The sequence below is a fragment of the Oryctolagus cuniculus genome, chromosome 2, assembly GCF_964237555.1.
Source record: "Oryctolagus cuniculus chromosome 2, mOryCun1.1, whole genome shotgun sequence".
Classification (NCBI taxonomy): Eukaryota; Metazoa; Chordata; class Mammalia; order Lagomorpha; family Leporidae; genus Oryctolagus; species Oryctolagus cuniculus.
In genome coordinates this window covers 33,100,703-33,122,382 of record NC_091433.1, presented here as the reverse complement: position 1 = coordinate 33,122,382, position 21,680 = coordinate 33,100,703, and the positions used below count along the sequence as shown (strand labels likewise).

General features: G+C 41.1%; 1 protein-coding gene across 2 annotated transcripts in view; it reads right to left on the bottom strand.

Moving 5' to 3' along the window:
- The window catches only part of WDR19 (WD repeat domain 19), an 89,796-nt gene extending 69,404 nt beyond the window's left edge, over positions 1–20,392 (bottom strand). Inside the window, exons 1-6 of one of the 2 annotated variants that reach the window (XM_008275097.4) lie at positions 20,300–20,392; positions 17,211–17,302; positions 16,873–16,938; positions 13,767–13,892; positions 8,149–8,264; positions 4,858–4,973 (exon numbers count right to left, since the gene is read on the bottom strand). In XM_008275097.4, the coding sequence (XP_008273319.1) occupies positions 4,858–4,973; positions 8,149–8,264; positions 13,767–13,892; positions 16,873–16,938; positions 17,211–17,302; positions 20,300–20,305 (522 nt within the window). In that variant the 5' untranslated portion in view covers positions 20,306–20,392. Of the gene's footprint in view, positions 1–4,857; positions 4,974–8,148; positions 8,265–13,766; positions 13,893–16,872; positions 16,939–17,210; positions 17,303–20,200 lie in introns of both variants that reach the window. The other variant, XM_051842452.2, reaches the window with a different exon arrangement.
- Between the last annotated feature and the right edge of the window lie 1,288 nt (positions 20,393–21,680).

Below are 21,680 nucleotides of genomic sequence, written 5' to 3'. Positions count from 1 at the left end.
TTACTGTGCAACAGATCCCCAGAACTTATTGCCATGTAGCTATAACCTAGTATCCACTAAAGACTTTTAAAAAGTTCATGCAGATTTTTTGCACGTACATGTTCTTTAGAATAGTAGGATATACACCTGCCTAGCAGTCCTCAAGGCAGTATTTGTGGGTTGAAAGGTAAGTGCATATGCAATTTTGTTAGTGACTTTCAAATTGAACAGGGAAAAGTTGGAAGCATTCCACTGAGATCCAGAACCAGACAAGGAAACCCACTCTCACCACTGTCATTCAATATAGTCCTAGAAGTTTTAGCCAGAGCCATTAGGCAGAAAAAAGAAATCAAATGGATACGAATTGGGAAGGAGGAAGTAAAACTATCCCTATTTGCAGATGACATTAATCTATATATAGAGGATCTAAAAGACTCCACTAAAAGACTATTGGAACTCATAGAAGAGTTTGGTAAAGTCGCAGGATACAAAACCAATACACAGAAATCAACAGCCTTTGTATACACAGACAATGCCATGGCTGAGAAAGAACTTCTAAGATCAATCCCATTCACAATAGCCACAAAAATAATCAAGTGCCTTGGAATAAATTTAACCAAGAATGTCAAAGATTTCTATGATGAGAATTACAAAATATTAAAAAAATAGAAGATACCGGCCGGCGCCACGGCTCACTAGGCTAATCCTCCGCCTTGCGGCGCCAGCACACCGGGTTCTAGTCCCGGTCAGGGCGACGGATTCTGTCCCGGTTGCCCCTCTTCCAGGCCAGCTCTCTGCTGTGGCCCGGGAGTGCAGTGGAGGATGGCCCAGGTGCTTGGGCCCTGCACCCCATGGGAGACCAGATAAGCACCTGGCTCCTGCCTTCGCGTCAGCGCAGTGTGCCAGCCACAGCGCGCCGGCCGCGGCGGCCATTGGAGGGTGAACCAATGGCAAAAGGAAGACCTTTCTCTCTGTCTCTCTCTCTCACTGTCCACTCTGCCTGTAAAAAAAAAAAAAAAAAGAAGAAGATACCAAAGACATTCTTCTCAGATCTAGAAAATATGATGCTGAAATTCATATGGAGGAAGAGGAGACCTCAAATAGTTAAAGCAATCTTATACAACAAAAACAAAGCTGGAGGCATCACAATACCAAATTTCAACACATACGACAGGGCAGTTATAATCAAAACAGTATGGTACTGGTAAAGAAACAGATGGATAGATCAATGGAACAGAATAGAAACCCCGGAAATCAAGCCAAACATCTACAACCAACTTATATTTGACAAAGGAGCTAAAACCAATCCCCGGAGCAGGGACAGTCTCTTCAACAAATGGTGCTGGGAAAATTGGATGTCCACATGCAGAAGTATGAAGCAAGACCTACCTTACACTCTACACAAAAATCCACTCAACATGGATTAAAGATCTAAATCTATGCCACGACACCATCAAATTAATAGAGAACATTGGGGAAATCCTTCAAGACATTGGCACAGGCAAAGAATTCCTGGAAAATACCCCAGAGGCACAAGTAGTCAAAGCCAAAATGAACAAATGGGACTACCTCAAACTGAGAAGTTTCCGTACAGCAAAAGAAACGGTCAGGAAAGTGAAGAGGCAGCTGACAGAATGGGAGAAATTATTTGTAAACCACACAACCGATAAAGGATTAATAACCAGAATCTACAAAGAGATCAAGAAACTCCACAACAACAAAACCCAGTTAAGAGATGGGCCAAGGACTTAAAGAGACATTTTTCAAAAGATGAAATTCAAATGGCCAACAGACACATGAAAAATGTTCAGGATCTCTAGCCATCAGGGAAATGCAAATCAAAACCACAATGAGGTTTCATCCCACCCTTTGTTAGAGTGGTCCTCATGCAGAAATCAACAAACAACAAATGCTGGAGAGGATGTGGGGAAAAGGGCATCCTAACCCACTGTTGGTGGGAATGTAAACTGGTAAAGCCACTATGTAAAACAGTATGGAGATACCTCAGAAATCTGAATATAGACCTACCATATGACCTAGCCATCTCACTCCTGGGAATTTACCCAAGGGAAATGCAATCAGTAAACGAAAGAGCTATCTGTACCTCCATGTTTATTGCAGCTTAATTCACAATAGCTAAGACATGGAAGCGACCTAAATGCCTATCAGCTGAAGACTGGATAAAGAAATTGTGGGATATGTACACTACGAAATACTACATGGCAGTAAAAAATATGAAATCCGGTCATTTGCAACAAAATGGAGCAAGCTAGAAAACCTCATACTTAGTGAAATAAACCAGTCCCAAAGAGACAAATACCATATCTTCTCCCTGACTTGGGAGAATAGCACTCCTAAAATGAAAGCTATAGAAGTGAAATTGACACTTTTAGAATCCATGACTTGAATAGTCCTTGACTGGACTGTTGAGGGATAGTTTATCACTGTTACTTTTTATTTTGTATATCCTTTTTGATTTGTTTAGTTTTTTCTCTGTTTTCTTTTCTCTTCTTCATACTATATGCTGAACTCTTCAAGTAACATAGAGTTGACCATATATATTTTAAGTTAATTAGGAATAGAACCCACTTAAAAATAAGAGGGGGAATAAGAGATGGAGGAGGTAGTTTATAACTGTAAAGCACTATAGTTCTGCATACAGTCCTACAGACTTACTTCTAAGGGTACAACCTAAAAACTTGTCATGGGACTCCAAACCCATGAAAATCGGTGGCATAAATGCCATTTTAACTTTTTTTTTTTTTAAGATTTTATTTATTTGAAAGGTAGAGTTACAGACAGTGAGAGGAAGAGACAGAGAGAAAGGTCTTCCTTCTGTTGGTTCACTCCCCAAATGGCTGCAATAGCCAGAGCTGCGCTGATCCGAAGCCAGGAGCCAGGAGCTTCTTCCAGATCTCCCACGCAGGTGCAGGGGCCCAAGCACTTGGGCCATCTTCTACTGCTTTCCCAGGCTATAGCAGAGAGCTGGATTGGAAAAGGTGCAGCCAGGACTAGAACCGGTGCCTATATGGGATGCCAGCACTGCAGGCGGAAGATTAACCTACTGTGCCATGGTGCCGACCCCCCATCTTAACTTTTAAAATGATCATACTTAACATTAAAGTCAACATATAGATGGGTTTAAGTGTGAAAGTGATCATATAAATAACATTAAGTGCCTAGTAATAATAATAGAATTAAAAAGGAAGGAAAGTCCAATATGGGAAACAGTCCACGCAGCAGACTCCTAGAATGACTAGAATGACACTCACTGTAACTAACACTCTGACCTCAAAATCAACCCTTGAGGCTTCCTGGTCTGGATGAAAGGTCTGTGAGAGCATTTCAGGCATGGAAAGCCAAGTCTCTTACAAAAAATGTCCTAAATGGAGGATGTCTGTGATGAAAATGTCATCAAAGGATGTACACTTCTCTGAAGGGAGGAGGGAACATCCACATTGCTTATGGCAGTGTCCAAATACCGATGGAATCTATGGTCACAGAAAGCTTCCATAACCTTGGCAGCCTACAGCAAGAGCCTCGAGTGATCACTGATGTCATAAATAAGAGTGTTAATTGTTAAAGGAACAACAGAAGTCACTGTGCACTCACGCCCCATATAGTACCTCCATCCCTAATGAGCTGTACTATGAGAAATCGACTCCAAATTTTGTTCCCAAACTGTACATTATATATTGTGCATGTGCATGGGTACAAACTGTTGAAGTCTGTGCTTAGCATGGAGTTGGTCCTCTGTATATAAAGTCAAACTAAAAATGAACCATAATGAAGGAGATGGGAGAAGGAAAGGGAGGTGGGATGGGAGTTGGGGTGGGAGTGTAGGTATGGAGGAAAGAACCATTGTATCCCTAAAGTTTTATCTAAGAAAAAATGCATTAATTAAATAAAAAAAAAATAAAACAGCAGGCTCTCTGTAGCATCAGGTTCCACACCTACAGGCTTGACACAGACCAAAAATATATGGGGAAAAAAAACTGTGTCTATAATGAACACGTACAGACTTTGTATTCTCATCCTTACTTCCTAAACAATATAACATTTACATTGTGTTAATATTAGAAGTAATCTAGAGACCATTTAAAGTACTTGGAGGGGGGCCAGCACAGTGAAGTAGCAGTAAAGCCACTGCCTGCAGTGCTAGCATCCCATCTGGGTACTGGTTCAAGACCCAGCTGCTCTACTTCTGACCCAGCTCTCTGCAGTGGCCTGGGAAGGCAGCAGAAGATGGCCGAAGGCCTTGTACTCTTGGGCCCCTGCACCTGTGTGGGAGACATGGAGAAAACTCCTGGCTCTGGCTTCGGATCAGCGCAGCTCTGGCCATTGTGGCCATTTGGAGAATCAGCGGATGGAAGACATTTTTCTCTCTCTCTCTCTGCCTCTCCTTCTCTCTGTATAACTCTTTCAAATAAATAAATCTTTCAAAAAAATAAAGTACAAGCAGAAAGGCCATAGGTTATATGCAAACACTACACCATTTTATATAAAGAACTGAAGTACCCTCAGATTTTGATACCCCTGGGGGTTCCTGGAACTAGCTCACCCAAGATACTGAGCCACAACTTTATATAAAGTAGGAGTTATTTCACAAATACACTGTCAGACTATAACCATAGAAGTGATAATCCATGCTAATACCAAAGAGAAATACACAAAGGAGGACATTTGGATAACACATTCATATTAAAGAAAATTGTTTTAATAGAGTACATAAACAGAAAGGTTTTAGTATTTAAAACATGAAGTTATTATATACATACCTTACAAAGACATTTTAAATCTTATAGACTAGTTACAGAAAAACTATTTATCTGGGAGAAATTTTTTAAAGATCTTAAACAGATGTTATTATATCATTACCTGTCTTATTGTGTCACCCTCCTGATTACTAATTGTGATCATTCTATCCTCTCCACCTAATGCAAGCAGATTTTCCTCATTCCAACATCCACATGTTATTTTCTTAGTATGTTTTCCTGAAAAAGATGATTTTTGAATAGTTATCAAGCATTTCTCAAAAAAGACAAAAGAAAAAATCTATGACAACAGTCTGAAAGTTTAGGTGATATACAACGGGATTAAAGAGATAAGCAATTTAGAATCCCAAAGCAGTTAGTGCCTAAACAATCTTGTTTAAAACAGTTCATTACCAAGTTGTGTATCAAGCTAATAGCATATAAGGGCAACACTATCTTTTAGTTTTCTATCTCTTAGAAGCCCAGGATGCTACACAAATATTCTGCTCCTCAACAAGTTCTGCTGTTTACCATACAACTCATCCTGTAATGACAATGTCTAAAGAGAGGTAGTGATCTTTGTGCAGATGTAACATTCACAGTTTTAACTCCTCATGTACAACTAGAAGACCTAACTATTCATGGTAATACTGAAGTGCAAATATGAAAGCACTCCAGTGCGACTTGTGTTAAGAACTGAGTTACTTAGCTATTGAGTAACATTAGAGAACCACCAAGTATCAAACTTTTTCATCAAACATGCCAGCCAGAGCACAAACTAATTCTCTGGGGGGAAATCTCATGTTTGATACCATGGGTGCTTGTGAAGGTCCTGGGAAACAAAAATCCTGGAGTCTAGTCTAGTTCTGTGGGAAGAATGGTTAAGTGTACAGATTTTTTTTTTTTTTTTTTTTTTTTTTGACAGGCAGAGTGGAAAGTGAGAGAGAGGGAGACAGAGAGAAAGGTCTTCCTTTTTCTGTTGGTTCACCCTCCAATTGCCACTGCGGTCAGCGCACTTCGGCCCGCACACCGCGCTGATCTGAAGGCAGGAGCCAGGTGCTTCTCCTGGTCTCCCATGGGGTGCAGGGCCCAAGCACTTGGGCCATCCTCCACTGCAGTCCCGGGGCCACAGCAGAGAGCTGTACTGGAAGAGGGGCAACCAGGACAGAATCCGGCACCCCGACCGGGACTAGAACCCGGGATGCCGGCGCCGCAGGCGGAGGATTAGCCTATTGAGCCACGGTGCCAGCCAAGTGTACAGATTCTGATGTCAGAACCCCTAGCTTTGAATCCTGGCTCCACTACTCACTGCAAAACATTATGTAAATTAGTTAACCTTTCTATTAACCTTCATCACTCCATCCATAAATTGGTATAATAGAATTTATCTCATAGGGTTGAGGTTCAAATGAATTATAGTACTTAAAATAGTGCTAGGCACATATAGGAGGTGCTAATGTGTTGGTTGTTCTAACTGTTATGGAGGGCAGGGACTAAAGAACCTAATATAATGTCTATGCAGAAAACAGGTATCACATAAGGGATAAGTGAGAAGACCTGATTCAGGAGTTTGCCTAGTGTGTGAGAGCTCAGCAGGAACAGTGTGGCTGAAAGCAGAGGACGTGGGGAATAAAGAGTCTGGGATGAAGTGAGGGGCTGCAGTGGCCAGACCATGGTGGGTTTGGCTAGCCTTTGTAAGGATGTTGGCTTTGGTTTTGGGGAGATGAAGAACCATGTGAAGAATTCTGAGCAGAGGGCTCACCTGGGCTTCTAGGTTGAGAATACAGTCATTCTTTGGTATCCACTGAGGACTCGTTCTAGGATGCCCAAACATCTCAGTCTGAAGATACTTGTCTCCAGTATAAAATGGCATAGTTTTTGCATGTAGCCTACACAATCCTCCTGGGTACTTGAAATCATCTCTAGATTACTTAAAAATACCTAGTAAAATCTTAAGTGCTATGTAAATAGTTGTTACACTGTATTGTTTAGGGAATAATGAGAAGAGAAAACAAGTCTGTACAAGTTCAGTACAGATACTTAGTTACCATAAAGTGCTAACACAGATCATGTAACCATGAGATGCGATCAGAAGTGGAATGGCTTGGTTTTAGGAAAATTAAAAGCAAATAAAGCAGAGGCTCAAATCAAAATCAGTTCTGAGAGTGGTAGCTATCTATTTAACTAAAGGACCTCAGATACATAATTAACCTGAATCTGTTCAGACCCATTTGACAGTTAATAAATAGGAATGTAGGCAGAATCAACATTCACATTAAATACACAACTCCCATATAAAATCATGTATATATGACAAATGCATGCAGAAATAAATATGCTCTGACAGCTAATTTTCTTATACTTTGAGTGCCAAAATTCCTGGGGCTTCTAAACTAATAGCCTACTGACAAAGTGGGGGGACAGAAAATGCCTGCCAAAGTCAGACAATCTACATGGTCAAAGTTGATATATGCAAGTTGAAAATTTTAGCTTAATTTTTCAAATACATTGATGACATTACTGTTTAGAAGCAGCACTAAAAGTTATTATTAAAGGGATACTATCTGTGTGGAAATAATTTGAAATGATGACGTGTTCTTAACAGAAAGGTACTTTCTCAAGCATTCTATACCATCATTATCTCCAAAGCAGAATTCCTTTGTAAGCAGTCAGTTACAGGAGAGCACATTTTGGGGGAAAAGAATTAAAAGATAAGTTTATTTTGGTGCAAAAAAATGCTTGAACATGCAATGTTCTTTTGGACACCTGGATGTAATTAAGCTCATTAGTTGCAACATTCATCAGCATGATGTCACAATAATTGAATTGTAAATTAAGTAGTCAGAGAGAACATACCAGGTGACCAAGTATTGGGGGACTCAAAGAGTATGAAGGAAGAAGGTCAAACAAGGAACACATACATACCTCTAGCTATGTATCCTGAGGCAAAGAGAACCCACTCCACACCTAGGTTCAACTGGCTTGGAACTCACGCAGAGTTAAGAATTAGGCATCTAGATACTCTTGTTCAAGTAGTTATCAAATGCTTTAGTCCACCTTTACAGTGGACTGAAATGATCACAGATTGTAACACAAGCGACTAAGTCAATCACTAAAACGAGCTTTCCACGTCCAGAGGTACAATTTGGGTGAGAAAGGGAAAAATGGAAGGCAGGCCATTAATGTCCTGATGTCCTAGAACACAGGCTGGCCTTAACTCAACCCATTCTGTGTATCCTTGGAACTTCTTAGCGCACAGTGAAGGATCATCTTGTTTAGTGAGATGTGAGACTGGACCAGGGGTAGCCGTACTGACCCCACATTTCCCTCACAAAACCAGGGAAATCTGAGGCAGGAGAGTTTACATATAGGTAAAGCATCCATATATTCAGCAGTGTTTTCAGCTGTAACATACCAAGGACAGGAATCTTTCGGGATGTCTGACGATTATAAATAAGCAAATTTCCTTTATTAGTTCCAACAGCCAGGAAACTTCCAATTTTTGACCAAAGAAGGAAAGACATTTGATCCCTGTAACATTAAGATATAAATTACTAAACATTTCACAATCAGAACTTCTAAACAGTTATGATAAAAAGTACTTTATGAATTATTTTAATTACTTTTTTTATATTTTTATTTAACTGATAGAAAGAGGGAGGGAGGGAGAGAAGAGAAGGGAAGGGGGAGGGGGGAGGGGGCAAGGAGGGAGAGAGAGAAAGAGGATGATCTTCCATATGCTGGTTCACTTCCCAGATGCTTGCAACAGTCAGGGCTGGACCAGGCCAAAGCCAGGATCCTACGACTCAATTTGGGTCTCTCACATGGGTGGTAGGGACCTGATTATCTTAGCCATCACCTGCTGCCTCCCAGGGTGCACATTAACAGGAAGTTGGAATCAGAAATGGCATTAGGACTCCAACTTAGATGCTCCAATATGAAACGCAGCTGTCCCTAAGTAGTGTCTTAACCACTGTACCAAATGCCTACTCCTAATTCCCTATTAAGATCAAGCAGAGGCAGCCAGAATTGTGGTGCACTGGGTTTATCTGCTGTCTGCAATGTCGGCATCCATATGATGGATGGACCAGTTTGAGTCCCAGGTGCTCCATTTCTGATCCAGCTCCCTGCTAATGCACCTGGAAAAGCAGTGGAAGATGGTCCAAGTACTTGTGCCCCTGCCACCTATATGGAAGACCTGGAGAGAGTTCCAGGCTTGTGGCTTCAGCCCTGACCAGTCACGGCCATTTGGGAAGTGAACCAGCTGAAGATCTTTCTTTGTCTCTAACACTCTTTCTGTAACTCTGCCTTTCTAATAAATAAAAAGACTTTAAAAAAAAAAGTTCAAGTACAACATAACAAAGCTCAGGACAGAAACTAAGTGTTAAAGACATTCTGGAAAGGCTGTAAGGTGATCTTAAGGTCAATTAGACTCAAGGAGCCATAGCAGTATTTGCCTGTGGCACCGGCACCCCTTGGGGCACCAGTTCATGTCCCAGTTGTTCCTCTTCCAATCCAGCTCTCTGCTATGGCCTGGGAAAGCAGTGGAAGATGACTCACGTGCTTGGGCCCCTAAACTCCCATTGGAGATACAGAAGAAACTCCTAGCTCCTGGCTTCAGATTGGCTCGGCACCAACTATTGTGGCCATTTGAGGAGTGAACAGCAGATGGAAAGAAAACCTTTCCCTCTGTCTCTCCCTCTCTCTCTGTAACTCTACCTCTCAAATAAATAAATATTTTTTAAAAAATTAATTAAAAATTAAATTAAAATCAAAAAATTAAAATTAAAATAATTAAAATTAAAAAATTTTAGAAAATTAATTTAAAAAATTATACAAATGTATAATGAATACAGACTTCCATTATGATGGAATTTCAACTTCCAGGAGATGACTTAGGGCAAGATCTTTTTTTGCCTACTGATAGTTTTAACTCTAAATGTGGCCCACAATTTTTTAAAGTTTTATTCGAAAAGCAGAGAGAGAAGGAGAATACCAACCTTCTATCCACTGGTTGAATCCCCAAATGCCCACAATAGTTGGAGTTGGTCCGGCTGAAGCCAGCAGTCAGAAACTCCATTGGGGTTTCCTGTGTGGGTGCCAGTGATCCAAGTACTTAATCCACCACTTGCTGCCTCCCAAGGTGTACATCAGCAAGAAGCTGGGTTGGAAGTCAGGCAGGACTTGAACCAAGGCACTTGGGTATGGGAGGCAGGCATCCCAGGTGGCGGCTTACCTCCTACACCACAGAAACCGCCCTGCAGCAAAAATCTTAATGAATCAAAATTTTAAAATTTCATGCTTCAAAAGAGCAGCATCCAATTAAACTGGAAAAATCACTGAGAACTCATGACCTTGAAAAGAAGCTAATCTCCCAAATCTGTAAATATGAAATATATGCAATTTGTTCACCTTATGTAAATTAAAAATTTTATAATAAGTTAAAAATAAATTTTAAAAAAGCTATTTTTTCCAGCTCTGAATATGAAGAGTAGCTTGGAAGCAGGCAGAAAGCACTTTTGTCCACTGCCAGTTCTTTGGTGCATTCCAGGAACCAAGGGTTATGATTATCTACAAAAAGGAAAAGCCACTCACCCCATTTCTTGAGAAAGAAAATCACAAAAGGTCTAGAACAGTGATTCTTAAAATTTGACCCTGTAGGACCTGCAGCAACACCTTGGGACTTACTAGTAATGCCAGTTCTCAGATCCATCCCAGAACTACTGCATGACAGTGTGAGGTGGCATCTAGCTATCTGTGTTTTAGCAAATAAAAGAACAAAGGACTACGTTTAAAGCATCCGCCTCTGGTTAACTAGGGGAATCTAAACAGTAACAAATCACATATTAATTGATATAATTTATATAATCGAAACACAGTCTGTGAATGGCTGTGAAGCCATGATGATATTGGCAGAGAAAAATTAATTTGAGGTATATGAAAAGTTAGCTGTAATATTAGGAGAATACAAGGTGCAATATTCAATTACAAAATTAATTTTAGTAAGGGAATAATATAGAAGGTTGATAGATTTTCCTATTAAATAATGCATTTTATAAAAGATACACATGCATTTTCTTCATCTGTTTACGAAGGTGTGGCGGCTGTGATAACATGAGTCTCAGAACTCTGCCTGCAGAGAGTATAACAGCCGAAGGGACCCAGCTGCTAGGCACTGGACTCTCACCTCAATGAGCTGGCCTCTGCCTTCCCCGTTGGCTGGCCTCTCCCAAAGGCTGAGCACAGCAGGATTCTGCTGATGTCCATTTCCTGGAGCTGAAGAACTCCTCTGACAGGTAATTTGGCTCAAAGACTCCCTCGCCATGGGCCCAGCTGAACTCTCCTAGCACTGTGCTATTGTCTAAGATGTTCCTACCCCAACTTTCTTCCTTCCCTTTTTCTTTCACAAGGGTCAGACATGCCCCAGGGTCTGGCTGGCAATGCTTCCAATCTCTTCTGCTTCCCCTCTGGTGTGCTCTCATAGCATCTCCTATGGTGAATATCTTATACAGTTAATTCTGCCTTTGAGTCTGTTTCTCAGAAAACACGGACGAAAAGCATCATGAATGAGCTAGATAGTACCAGAATAGCAAGGCACTGTGTAACAAGAACAGGTCTGATAGGCAAGAGTAGTCAACTATAATTAAGAGTCCTGTCACAACACTAGTTCATTCAGTGGTTTATCAGCACCAATGGTCACACGACCAGCACACAGAGAGTTAAAGAGTGTGATCTGAGATGATCAAGGAACAAAAAGAACAACTGAACAAGACTCCACCCCTCTTCTCTTAGGAGATAAGGCCTCTAGAAGACCCTACAAATTATAATAATGCAGATGTAAGTTCCCTATAATGCAACAGATCAGAGTATAAGATGTAAACATGTATATACGTATACATGTATAAATGTATAAGAGTCACATGTTTCCCTGGCCAAACAAAACTTAAATACATTTTTCTATAGAAACACACAGACTATAAAAAAATTGCAACTAATGTGAAAGGCACAGGCTTAAAAGAGAGTTGTTAATAAGACAACTGAAGGACAATTTATAAACCCTGAGTAGGATGACTGGTATTCAGGTTTGAACCACCTTGGGAGAAGCAGCCATGTCCCATGACCCAGTCAAAGGAATTGTTTGATGAACCAGATATTGTAAATAGGGTTTTCTCTGGGAAGATTGCTGTATACCAGTTACACAACTAAATGGCTATTGCTGTGAGTACAGGAAGGATCAAAGTAAATACCACTATCAATCAAAGGAAGTATAAAAACACACCCAGGAAAAATGACAAATTCAAACCACTGTGTTAATATCATTTTAGTTAAGTGGTACTATATTGAGTTTTATAATGATTACATTTGGATATGTCTTATGTACTATTTAAGGTACTTAATGTACCCAAAAGAATCAATTCAGACAAAATTTATAAATGGAACCTAAACTGTTTAATAGTATTGTTTGTAAATTAAGTTATTTTATTTTTTTTTCCCCCCCGCCAAAGCAGGGCCCCGTGGGCCTCCCAAGGCGCGCCCTCCACGCCGCCGCTCCCACCCCGAGGTAGGTGCCTGCCTCGGGGGCCGCCGGGAGGGCCGAGGTGGAGGGTAAATTAAGTTTAAAAGTTGATATTCAAAGATTTGCTTATTAACCATCTTAATATAACAGATTGACCTTTAATTAAAAATCCAATAGTACCAAGCATACCTTTTGACATTAAATATTAATAACTACCATAAAACACCCTTACTTTTTTCCTAATGACAAGTATATTAACATCCAGCATTCTTTCATGATTATGCCCGGCCATGGCACTCCTCTCAGTATCACAAGAACCCTGACATGCTATAGGGAAATGGTCTGTGTGGAGGACACACAGCTGGCAGCACAGACATGCCAGTCACAAACTTCTGGGGATTATTTATGCATTTTTCTCTGGGTAAAGATGTGGCCTCAATGATGCCGGATTTTGTAAAATAGAGTATTTGCTGTCTGTGAAAATCTCCTTGGATTGGAAGCACAGAAAGTGTATAAATGCTTTCTAAAAAGTGATGTGAAACTGAAGTGTAAAGGAATAGGGCAAGAATTGAAGGTTTTCAGACCCAGTAAGATGTTATTTTGGCAGACGGCATCTTCTACATCTCTCAAGAGTTACCTTGGAGGGTCAAGGACGCTGCACTAGGGTTAGACTGGGTTCTGCTCTGCACCACCACCTTGCTGCCTCTGGGTTTAGCTATGCTTTAGCAAATAAGCCAACAATGTATGGTCTAATCTCTTAAGGGTGTGGTCTCTTCCACGAAGCCATGAGGTGGATATGTTGGTATATTCATATCATACAGATGAAGACATTAGCTTTAAGCAACTTGTCCAAGGTCAAATGGAAAAGTTTTAGTTTTACAAACTGACAAACTGCTCTTTTCCATTTCATAAAATAGTGTCCAGTGTAGTAAAGATCTGTGGTTTCTTCTGTGGGCCAAGATTTCTTCCACTTGGGAACTGCCCCGCCCTTCACGTGGCGGGGCTGTCAACTCTATGGCCCTGCTTCCTCCACTAAGAGAGAGTTTGAGGAGCTGAATGAATACTAGCAATTTAAGGGCCATGTTTTCCCTGGTATGACTGGCTAGGCAGAACAACATAAGTCAACAGCTAACTGGGTTAGAATGAAGTCAATAAAGGCAAAAGAAGAGCTGAGAGAGTCAGAGTCTAGACTGCATCATTGGAACTCCTAGCTCCAGCCATCCCTACAGCCAGGGTCATCACCAGATTCTCCCGTATTCTGTCTCATCTTTGCACTTTCTAGTGTATTCCATTGAAACCAACTTTTTAGAAGCTACTTCTGTCACAATTATACCAATTCTATTGCAATTAGTTGAGCAAGAGGAAGGATTATTTATAACAGTAGTAATAATGAGTTTTTTCTTTGATAACTCATCAGTCCATCTTTACAAATGAAAGCAGTAATTATTGTTAGCATCAAACCTACAGATAATCTTGTTTCTAAGTGAAGATTTTAAAAATAAAAGAGTTATCCTTACCTCATGCCACTGTCCAACTGGCTGGTTTTTTCTGTGTTGGCGTCCCAGAGGTAAATGCAACTAGATTTCTCAGCAATCACTGCTAGGATATCCCCATCTCTATCCCAATCCATAGCAACACAGTTTCTTCGAGAAAGGAAGGCAAGGCATCACTATGCATTTTATTAAGTAGGGGAAAGAAACTTAAATAGTCACCTATTTGTGACTGTCGTCTACAAAAAGACCATTTGATCTACAGGTTAAAAACTCTGTACAATGAGAAATCCAACCAAATATTGCTCTTGGATAATACTAACTTCAATTTTATGTTGTGGAAGGGATAAAAAAAATTTGACTTCTCTTTTTAATACCATTTTCATATATTGTTTTAAATATAATTATACCTAGTAAGTTACCAAGCTTTCTTGAATCCTGTAAAGAACCTGACCTTTTGGTAAAACAAACTCATCAAGTGCAACCACAAATGATTCAACCAACATGCAACTGAAATGATCTGGAATCAACAGTTAATTTTTACAATTCAGTTTTTAAAGGTTATTTCACATTTATAGAGAGGAAAAGAAGGTACTAATAAGAAATGAAGTTAGATCTAGAAAAACTGGTATGAAATAGATCAGGACTGGCTAGATGTAGGATTGCAAACAAGGCAAAGATTGAATTCTGAAATGGCATGAAATGTTATTTTCATTTTATGTTGTCACAGAACAAAAAGCAACTTGATTAAGGTTATGACATAGTTAGAAACAGGAAATGCTTTAATATAAGTTGTGTTCTTTAAGACTATCCCCAAATGTTCAGAATTTAGAAACTTTAAAAATTCTTAAATCCTTTAAAAAGAGATATTGTCTAATACTATTTTTCATTTTTTTCCCCTAAAACATCTTTTAGTTCTTTTTTCCATGGATTTTTTGAAGTCCCCTTGTATGTCTCAATTTATTTGTTCCACTCTTCATGGCCTTTTAGCTTGTTTATAGTATTTTTTTTAACTTTTATTTCATGAATATAAATTTCCAAAGTACAGCTTATGGATTACAATGGCTCCCCTCCCCCATAACTTCTCTCCCACCCGCACCCCTCCCCTTTCCCACTCCCTCTCCCATTCCATTCACAACAAGATTCATTTTCAATTCTCGCTATTTTTCATTTTGAGATTCCTCTTGGGTATAGTGGCTAAGCCATCCTGACTTATATTTAAGAAACTTGAAAATTATTTTATTCTTCAAACTTTTACAATATGTTTTGGGATTTTTATTTAAAGATTACTTATTTACTTGAAAGAGTTATGGGGGCAGGGGGAGGGTGAAGCAGACAAGAGAGACATAGAACACATATGAATGAGAGGGAGAGAGGGAGGGAGAGAGAGAGAGAGAGGGAGAGAGAGAGAAATCTATCAACTGGTTCCCTTCCCAGATGGCTGAAGCCAGGAGTTTCATCTTGGTCTCTCACATGGCTGGCAAGGGCCCAAACAGCTGGCCCATCTTTTGTTGCTTTCCCAAGTCATTAGCGGGGAGCTGGACTGGAAGTTGAACAGCTAGGATATGAACCAGCACCCATATGGGACCGTATCACAGGCAATGGCTTAACCCACCATGCCACAAGGCCAGTCACACATTCTGGGATCTTAACTGTTTCTAATATACTCAGAGATGCCGGGAGTATGGAAGAAGATAGCTTTCAAACTGTCGATACAATCACCTGCCAATTAAATATAGAATTTTATTTATTTGGAGAGCCTTTGTTAGTAAATTCAACTATTATGATAACAGCAAAAGAATTCAGAGGAAATGAGGCCATTATGCAACTCAAATAGATGTCACAGAGATCATACAATAAAGCTCACTCAAAGAACTCAAAGAAGTTCTTTACCGAGTGTTCTCTTATTATGGACATAATTACTATACAGCTATTTTGACCCCTGCTTCCAAGAATGTAGAAACCAGAAGCAACACTTAAGGGCATGGACAATGCCAATGTGGTAGCATTATGTGGACAGGGCACAGTAGTGAGTGGGAAAAGGCTGTGAGAAATGGAGATTAGTAAAACAACAATTGCAAAAATGGCCAATAAACTATAGAAAGCAGATATGAATTTAGATGGCACAGCAGCATAGGCCATAGTGAGACATACTATGTATCTTGATAACAACTATCAGTAGCATAACACAGTAATGATTACAATGAATCATTAATCATTTAAACTGTTTAAGTAATGCTTAATCTAGGATGATTTCTTGAAAATGGATAAAACAAAGTCTTCATCCTTTAAGAAGTATGTAATATGGGGCCAGCGCTACAGTATAGCAGATAAAGTCGTTGCCTGCAGTGCTGGCATCCCGTATGGGCGCTAGTTCGAGTATGGGCTGCTCCTCTTCCGATCCAGCTCTGCAAATGCCTGAGAAAGCAGTGGAAGATGGCCCAAGTGCTTGGGCCCCTGCACCCATGTGGGAGGCCTGGAAGAAGCTCCTGGCTCCTGGTTTCGGATCAGCCCAGCTCTGGCCATTGCAGCCATTTGGAGAGTGAACAAACGGATGGAAGACTCTTTCTCTTTGCCTCTACCTCTCTCTAACTCTGCTTTTCAAATAAATCAATCAATCTTTTAAAAAAAAAGTATGTAGGAATTATCTATTCTTCAATACTTTTTTATACTGAAAAGACTAAGTGGATACATATTTTGGATCACTGATCCAAAAATATGAAATACTCTAAAATTTTCAGATTTTGAACTTTCAGAATAGGAAGAACTGGAAAAGTTCATGCAAATATTTCCAAATCTGAAACACTTCTGATCTCAAGTATTTTAGAAAAGGGACATTCAACATATAAAAGCTTTATTGTTCTCTGTGTCTATATATACACTTAAGATTGTTCATAATTACATAAGAAGTATTCCATATGGACTGACAATCCCACCTTAAAGTTTCCCTGTGAACATACAGATGATTATAAACTCTAACTCATATGCTATATGTCTACATATTTCATTACAACTCACAGCATTAAAACATCACTTTGCAAATTATAAAGCTTCATCTAATTATAATCTTAATACTTTAAAAATATATTTTAGGCAAAAAAACTTGAAGTTTTTGATCAACTTCTGTACTTACCCAGGTAAGTTAATTTCACTTCTTTTTTGACCATGGCGATCAAAGATTTTCACGATATGATCAGCTCTAAAAGCAATTAGAATATAAACATATATTTAAATATTTCTTTTATTTAATCTATGTATATAAAAATTAAGGTGTCATTCAAGTTCTCTCATGATCATAATTTGGATCCAAAAAGCTATTACCTTGGAAAAGCTCTATGAACAGTGATGTTAATGGAGATGAACAGAATTCCTCTTCCCGTATACAAGTGTCACACAACCACTCAACTCATGAACAGAAGGCATGGTAAGCAGGCACACAACTGTTACTTTAAACGTTCATTGGTTTCTTACCCTGATACTGCAAGGTAGTTGCCAGATGTTTTTTGCCAGGTAAACTGTATTGGTGTGCCGTGCCAAGCCTTTTCTTGCAGTGAGAAGACACGCTATAAAACAAATACAATTTTTATATTTTCAAAACACAATCAAAGGTTGGGCAGAAAAGGTGTCAGAACATAATCATGAAACAGAACCCAGGATGTCAAAGACTTATGTCAGAGTTTATCCAAAAGACATTAACAATAAAGCAAAACCAACCAACTGGGTTACACTATATAGATATGCCTCAACATACAGGAGACCTTTAATTACAAAACTTGGCTTTTGAATGTTTTCTTTGGTTTCTGAATGTTAATTGTAAAAAACCATAATTTTTTGTTTTATACATGTTGAAGATTAAAGTAATTTAAACTCGATTTAATTAATTACCCATGGCATGGATGTGAGGGATTAAATTGAACAAAATTGCTATTTAAAAAATCTAGATTTAAATATAAAAGATCTATATATATATATTTTTTTTTTGACAGGCAGAGTGGACAGTGAGAGAGAGACAGAGAGAAAGGTCTTCCTTTTGCCATTGGTTCACTCACCAATGGCCGCCGCGGCCAGCGCACCGCGCTGATCCGATGGCAGGAGCCAAGAGCCAGGTGCTTTTCCTGGTCTCCCATGGGGTGCAGGGCCCAAGCACTTGGGCCATCCTCCACTGCACTCCCGGGCCACAGCAGAGAGCTGGCCTGGAAGAGGGGCAACCGGGACAGAATCCGGCGCCCGGACTGGACTAGAACCTGGGGTGCCGGCGCCGCTAGGCGGAGGATTAGCCTAGTGAGCCGCGACGCCGGCCTATATGCTTTCAAAATGATTTCTCCCTTTACCCTTGAGTTAAATTTTTATCTCCATTAAGTGTTTAATGTGAATGGGCAGAATATTATTTTTTTACAAATCTTTTTATTTACATAATCTAGAATTGTGGTCATGAGTATGGAAGCCACAAACCACATGTGGCTACTGAGGACTATGGGTAATCACAGTCGAGCACTGTGGTGTAGCACGTAAAGCCACCATCTGAGTGCTGGCATCCCATATGGGTGCCGGTTCGAGTCCCAACTGCTCCTCTTCTGATCCAGCTCTCTGCTATGGCCTGGGAAAGCAGAAGATGGCCCAAGTCCTTGGGTCCCTGAACCTGTGTGAGACCCAGAAGAAGCTGGCTTCAGATCAGACCAGCTTCAGCCACTGCAGCCAATTGGGGAGTGAACCAGCGGATGAAAGACCTCTTTCTCTCTCTCTCTCTTTAACTCTGCCTTTCAAATAAACAAATTAATCTTCAAAAAAAAAAAAAATGGGTAATCCAAATTTAGATGTCCTATGAATATAAAATACAAATCAGATCTCAAAGGCTATGATAAAAAGAACACAAGCGATGCCATTGATAATTTTTATGTTGATATGTTATTATACATGTCATAATGTTGAAACAACATTTTAGATACATTGGGTAAGGAAATATATTAATTGTACCTTTTTTCTAAGATTTATTTACTTGAAAGAGTTACAGAGAGACAGGGAAACGCAGAGAGGGGTATTTTCCATCCTCTGGTTTACTCCTCCAAATAACCACAACCACCATGGCTGGCCAGGCTGAGGCCAGGAGCTTCATCCAGGTCTCCCACGTGGATTCAGGGGCTTACACTGCTCTCCCAGGTACATTATTAGTAGGGAGCTGGATTGCAAGTGGAACAGCAGAGATTCCAACTAGCGCCCATATGGGATGCTGTTGTTGCAGGCTTAACCCATTAGGCCACAAGGTCAGGCCCAGTTTCACCTGTTTCTTAAAAATTTAATGTGGCCTCTAAAAATTTGAAATTACATTGACTCACATTGTACCAGACATTGCTAATTTAGAATATTTAGTAACATGAACTCAGAGAAATTCAGATTTTAGTACTAAGTTATTTTTATCAGGGGGTGGGGGTGGCAGAGGCCCAAGCATTTGGGCCAGCTTCTGCTGCTTTCCCAGGTACATTAGCAGGGAGCTGAATTGGAAGCGGAGCAGCTGGGCCTCCAAGGGGCGCTCATATGGGATGCCAGAGTCACAGGTGGCTTAACTTGCTGCTCTACAATGCCAGCCCCAGTATCAGGTTAAATTATAGACAACGATGACAGCTATCTCTAGGCACATGAAGTTTAGATATAGAAGCCTTGAGAGTGAGGGGCAACACTTTCAGTGCTCAAAGTAAACATCAGAAAAAACATCCATTAAATGAAATGTCCATCTATTGAAAGCAAGTGTGTTATAATCACTAAGAATACTGGAAGCAGAGGTGTGCTATAATCGCAGGTGCACACAGGTGTGTTGAGCACGAAGTCACCCACGAGAAAAAAAGGATATTTAGAAGGATCTTCCTTTTGCAACTTTATGACTACATTGCTCCGGAACCCCTACAAGTTTAAGGATGTCCTTAAACTTGAATTTTTAAATTGATCTTTTCGCTTCTCCGCCAGCGCAGGGCAGGGGGCTACTGCTGTGGAAAATCGCAAGGGTGAACGAGCGGCGGGCAGAGACCAGGGCGCGCGGGGACGCCGCGCGTGGGACGCCTGAGGGTGCCGATTTCTCAGTGAACAAGGTAAACTCGCTACCAGCTGATCTGTAAACGGGACCCAACTCCAGGTCATTCTGCCGGAGGCCTCGCATTCTTTTTAGGGCTGGGCTTGCCAGAGCGTTCACCCTCAAAAACACGAAGCCCTCGCGACCCCGGATCGGGTCATCCTCCGAACGCGCCACACGACCCGTCCTCTCCGCCAGCCAAGCGGAGCCCGGGCGTCTTCAGATCCCGGCTGCCCATTTCCGGCCGCGGCGGGGTCCCTCTGCCCGCCCCTCTCCTCCACCCGCCGTCCCAGAAACCAGAGGCCTCCCTCTCCGCCCGCTCCCGTTTTCTTTCCTTTCCCCGCGGTCTTGGACTGGGCTCCCGCCTTCTCCCTCCCTGGTAATCCCACTCCTGCCGCACCCGAGAGGAGGGAAGGGGGCACAGGCACTCTCCTCAGAACGACGCGGAAGGGTCAGCGGTCGCGTCCTCCTGCCCCCCGGGGATCTGTAAGTTATTTACCTTCATCTCAAAGCTCCAGCGGCCGCGCGATCTTTTAAGTGCGCAGGCGCACCCAGTCTCCTCCGAGAAAGCCAGAGCGTTCCCGTCACCCAGGAGACCGCGCGAGCAGCGACCAATCAGCAAGAGCCAGCTGAAAGGCGGTGCCTCGCGGGGCGGGGCCAGGCAGGGGCGGGTGAGAGGCGTGGACTGGAGTCACGTGACGCCGGCCGAGCTCAGCCCTGGGATGGGCGTCACGAGGTCTTCTCCTGCTCCGCCTTCCTGGCGGGGCTCTCTCTGATTGGATAAAACTCAGAGATTGGCCAGGTGGAGGCTTGAAAGGCACCTGGCGGGCAAGGAACTCAAGAGAGAATTGGGACGCGAAGGGATACCGTTTAAGGAAAGAAGACACAGAATGTTAGATAAAAGCGGGAATTGGCTTTTGGGCCAAATACTCGTAACACAGCCCGCGCAAAAAGAGGGTTTGGGCGACCCTGCCTGTTTCTGGGCCTGAAAAGATGAGATGTGAGAAGTAGTTTCAGGATTGTTTTGTTCCCCCTCAATTTCAGCAGAATTGGCTAGCGGAAACGGACGCGAGCAATGAACTCTCATAGTTTCCTTTAGCGTTTGAACCTGGTGGATTTCCAGATAGTATACCGTGCTTCATTATTGACAATGTCAGAGTTCCTGCTTTCCCCGAATGTCTGAAACTGTTGAAGCAGCCCACTTTATGTGTTGTTTTTTGTTACTAACGTCAGGTGGAATCTGATGGGCTTAGAGAAAAATAGTGATTTAAAATGATTAACGATGGATGTTGGCAAATGTTTAAGGAGGGTGCTGTTCCTGTGCATCCTTGTTTACGGTTAGGTTGATTCCTTAATTCCATAATTCCTTAATTCCTTATGCAGCCATTCAAGGTTCGCTGAAGTTGAAAATTAATCTCTGCTGGCCTTATGTTTGCAGCTTTAGATGTTGAATTTCAGATTCAAGAGCTGCTCAATGAGATGAGATGTCTTTACTAGGTGGTTGAGTGAAAGGGAAAAAGGTTAAAGAAGTAGAATTTCAGAAACTGTCCACTTAGGCAATGTTGGAAACACAAGGAAACTTTGGATTTAGAGGGAAATTCACGTATAGAGAAAATTAGGCCAGAGAAGTGAAAACTAGGAGAGTGTGGAGTCCTGAAAACCATGGAGAAATATTTCTAGAGGTTCAAACTAGAGATTAAAAAATTATTGCTGTGTCTCAGAAGAGAAAGTTAACATAGAGTAAAAGAGAGGACAAATGTGAGAAGTTGTAATAAGTCAGCTTATTTAGAGATACTTAGGCAGTTTTGCTGGGCTACCTGCCACCCCGGGGTAAGGGGATTTTCTTAGTTGCTAATTCCATTTCTTGTTTTAAGTCTATT